The following is a 2,683-nucleotide window of genomic DNA, read 5'->3' as shown; positions in this document are numbered from 1 at the left end:
TATTGTTCGACATAGAGTCATTGAGATTAATAAGTCCAAAATCGATGCTATAGAAAAGATGCCACCACCAAAAAACCTAAAGAAACTTAAAAGCCTCCAAGGTCACTTGGCATATATCCATAGATTCATTGTAAACTTGGCAGGCCGTTGTTAACCTTTCAGCCGACTGATGAAAAAGGAGGCTCCATTTGTTTGGGATCAGGCATGTTAAAATGCTTTTGACAGTATTAAGAGATACTTGCTTCATCCACCAGTATTAGGAGCTCCTATTCAGGGGAAACCATTGATACTTTACATTGCTGCTCAAGAAGAGTCTCTTAGATCAATGCTAGCCCAAAATAACAAAGAAAATAAAGAGCGAGCACTCTATTACTTGAGTCGTAGATTAACTGAAAATGAACTCAAGTACTCACCCATTGAGAAAATGTGTTTGGCACTTGTTTTTGCCTCTCAAAAATTGAGACATTATTTCCATGCCCATACAATGCATCTCATTGCAAGAGCCGACCCAATAAAGTATGTTATGTCTAAGCCCATCCTCTCAGGACGCTTAGCAAGATGATCTCTCCTCTTTAATGAATTTGAGATAATTTACGTGCCATGAAAAGCAGTGAAAAGGCAGGCCCTTGTAGACTTCTTGGTTGACCATCCTATCTCTACTGATTGGGAAATTTCTGAGGAATTCCCTGATGAAGATGTATTATTCATAGAGGTCCTACAACCTTGGATGATGTTCTTTGATGGGGCTGCAAGGAAGGAAGGGGCAGAAACAGATGTCATTTTTGTTTCACCACAGAGGCACATTTTGCCTTACTTATTTATTCTTGGCGAAAATTGCTCAAACAATGTTGCTGAGTACTAGGCCTTAATCATTGGTTTACAAATGGCAACAGAGCTAAAAATTGTTGATTTAGATGTCGATGGGGATTCTAAGTTAATAATTAATCAGCTCTGGGGGGATTATGAAGTCAAGAAAGACAACGTAGTCCCATATTTCCAATATGCAACTTATCTCATTGAAAAATTGAAGGGGTGGTACTTGAACATGTTCCAAGGAAAGAGAATAGCATGGCTGATGCACTTGCCAATCTAGTAAGTACATTAGCATTGTTAGATGGTGAACAAGTTAGTGTCCTTGTATGACAACGATGGGTATTACCACAATTGTTGGAATGTTGCCTTGTAGAAACAAACGCAATTTCAATACTAGCCATTGAAGTCGATGATTGGAGAATGCCAATTCTAGACTACATTGAACACGGGAAGCTCCCGGATGATACTCGCCATAGAAATGAAATAAGACGTCGAGCTCCTTGATTCATCTACTACAAGGAAACTTTATTCCGATGATCATTTGAAGGAATTTTTCTTCGTTGCCTAGGGGATGATGAAGCTCTACAAGCCATGGAAGAAGCCCATTCTGGGATATGTGGAACGCATCAGTCTAATCCTAAACTTCACTTTCGAGTAAAAATGATGGGTTACTATTGGCCTACGATGGTTAAAGATTGCTTAGACTGCTCAAGAAAGTGTCAACCTTGCCAGTTTCATGCAAACTTTGTCCATCAACCACCAGAACCTTTACACCCAACAATTGCTTCTTGGCCATTTGATGCATGGGGTCTAGATGTAGTTGGCCCATTGACCAAGTCTTCTGCAAGCCACTAATACATCTTGGCCGCCATAGATTACTTCTCCAAGTGGGCTGAAGCCGTCCCGCTTAAAGAAGTCAAGAAAGAAACCCTTGTTGACTTTATCAAATCCCACATTATTTATCGGTATGGTGTACCTTGTTACATCATCACAGATAACGGAAAGCCTTTCTACAATAGTTTAATGGACAAACTTTGTGAAAATTTTGGATTTAAGCAACGCAATTCCTCAATGTACAATGCACCTGCCAATAGACTGGTAAAGGCGTTTAACAAAACTTTGGACAACCTATTGAAAAAGGTAGTTGCTAAATCAAAGCAGGATTGGCATAAAAGAATTGGAGAAGCACTCTGAGTATACCGTACGTCACATCGTACGCTAACAGAAGTCCTCTCATACTCCCTTGTGTATGGTGTTGAAGTGGTTCTTCCTTTGGAACAACAGATTCCTTCATTAAGGGTTACTATATAGGAAGCTCTCATTGCTGATAAGAATGCAAAATTATGCCTTACTGAGTTAGAAGCATTGGATGAGAAGAGATTGGAAGCACAACAAAAACTTGAGTGTTACCAAGCTCGACTCTCCAGACCTTTTAATAAGAAGGTTAGACCCCGGTCTTTTCAAGTTGGAGAATTGGTGTTCGTTGTTCGAAGACCTATCATCACTACCCATCGAATCGGCAACAAGTTCTTGTCCAAGTGGGATGGTCCATACGTGGTGACTGAAGTCTACAGTAATGAAGCATACAAGATTGTTGATGAAGAAGGTATAAGAGTTGGTCCAATCAATGGCAAGTTCCTAAAGCACTATTATCCATGAGAATGTAATGCTCCTGATCGAATGAGCATAAACTGCATGTGAAATAAAGTTGTTATTCAAAAAAAAAAAAAATGTACTACTCTTGGCCCGCATGAGTATAAACTGTGAATGGTTAATAAATCAATAAACCAAATGTGCTTTACAATAAGAGTATTTTGCTTCGAACTATAATATTTATTTCATAAATAAAGTGTATGCTAGAGCAATTATT

The 2,683-nt window shown here is 39.0% G+C and overlaps 1 protein-coding gene across 1 annotated transcript; it reads left to right on the top strand.

Moving 5' to 3' along the window:
- The first annotated feature begins 1,148 nt into the window (after nucleotides 1-1,148).
- Nucleotides 1,149-2,472, top strand: LOC145803695 (uncharacterized). Its single transcript, XM_082897010.1, has 3 exons — nucleotides 1,149-1,152; nucleotides 1,808-1,953; nucleotides 2,125-2,472. The coding sequence occupies exons 1-3, from the start codon at nucleotides 1,149-1,151 to the stop codon at nucleotides 2,470-2,472; spliced, it is 498 nt and encodes a 165-aa protein (XP_082753136.1).
- The last annotated feature ends 211 nt before the right edge of the window (nucleotides 2,473-2,683 follow it).

Source organism: Camellia sinensis, chromosome 12, assembly GCF_055761805.1.
Source record: "Camellia sinensis isolate YWXY chromosome 12, ASM5576180v1, whole genome shotgun sequence".
NCBI classification, from domain to species: Eukaryota; Viridiplantae; Streptophyta; class Magnoliopsida; order Ericales; family Theaceae; genus Camellia; species Camellia sinensis.
The sequence above is the reverse complement of the archived record's forward strand: the minus strand, read 5'-3'. Positions and strand labels throughout refer to the sequence as shown.

Excerpts from the sequence above, each read along its gene's own strand:
- LOC145803695 (XM_082897010.1), top strand. Across the intron at positions 1,954-2,124 it reads TGGACAACCTATTGAAAAAG|GAAGCTCTCATTGCTGATAA; the intron begins GTAGTTGCTAAA and ends GTTACTATATAG.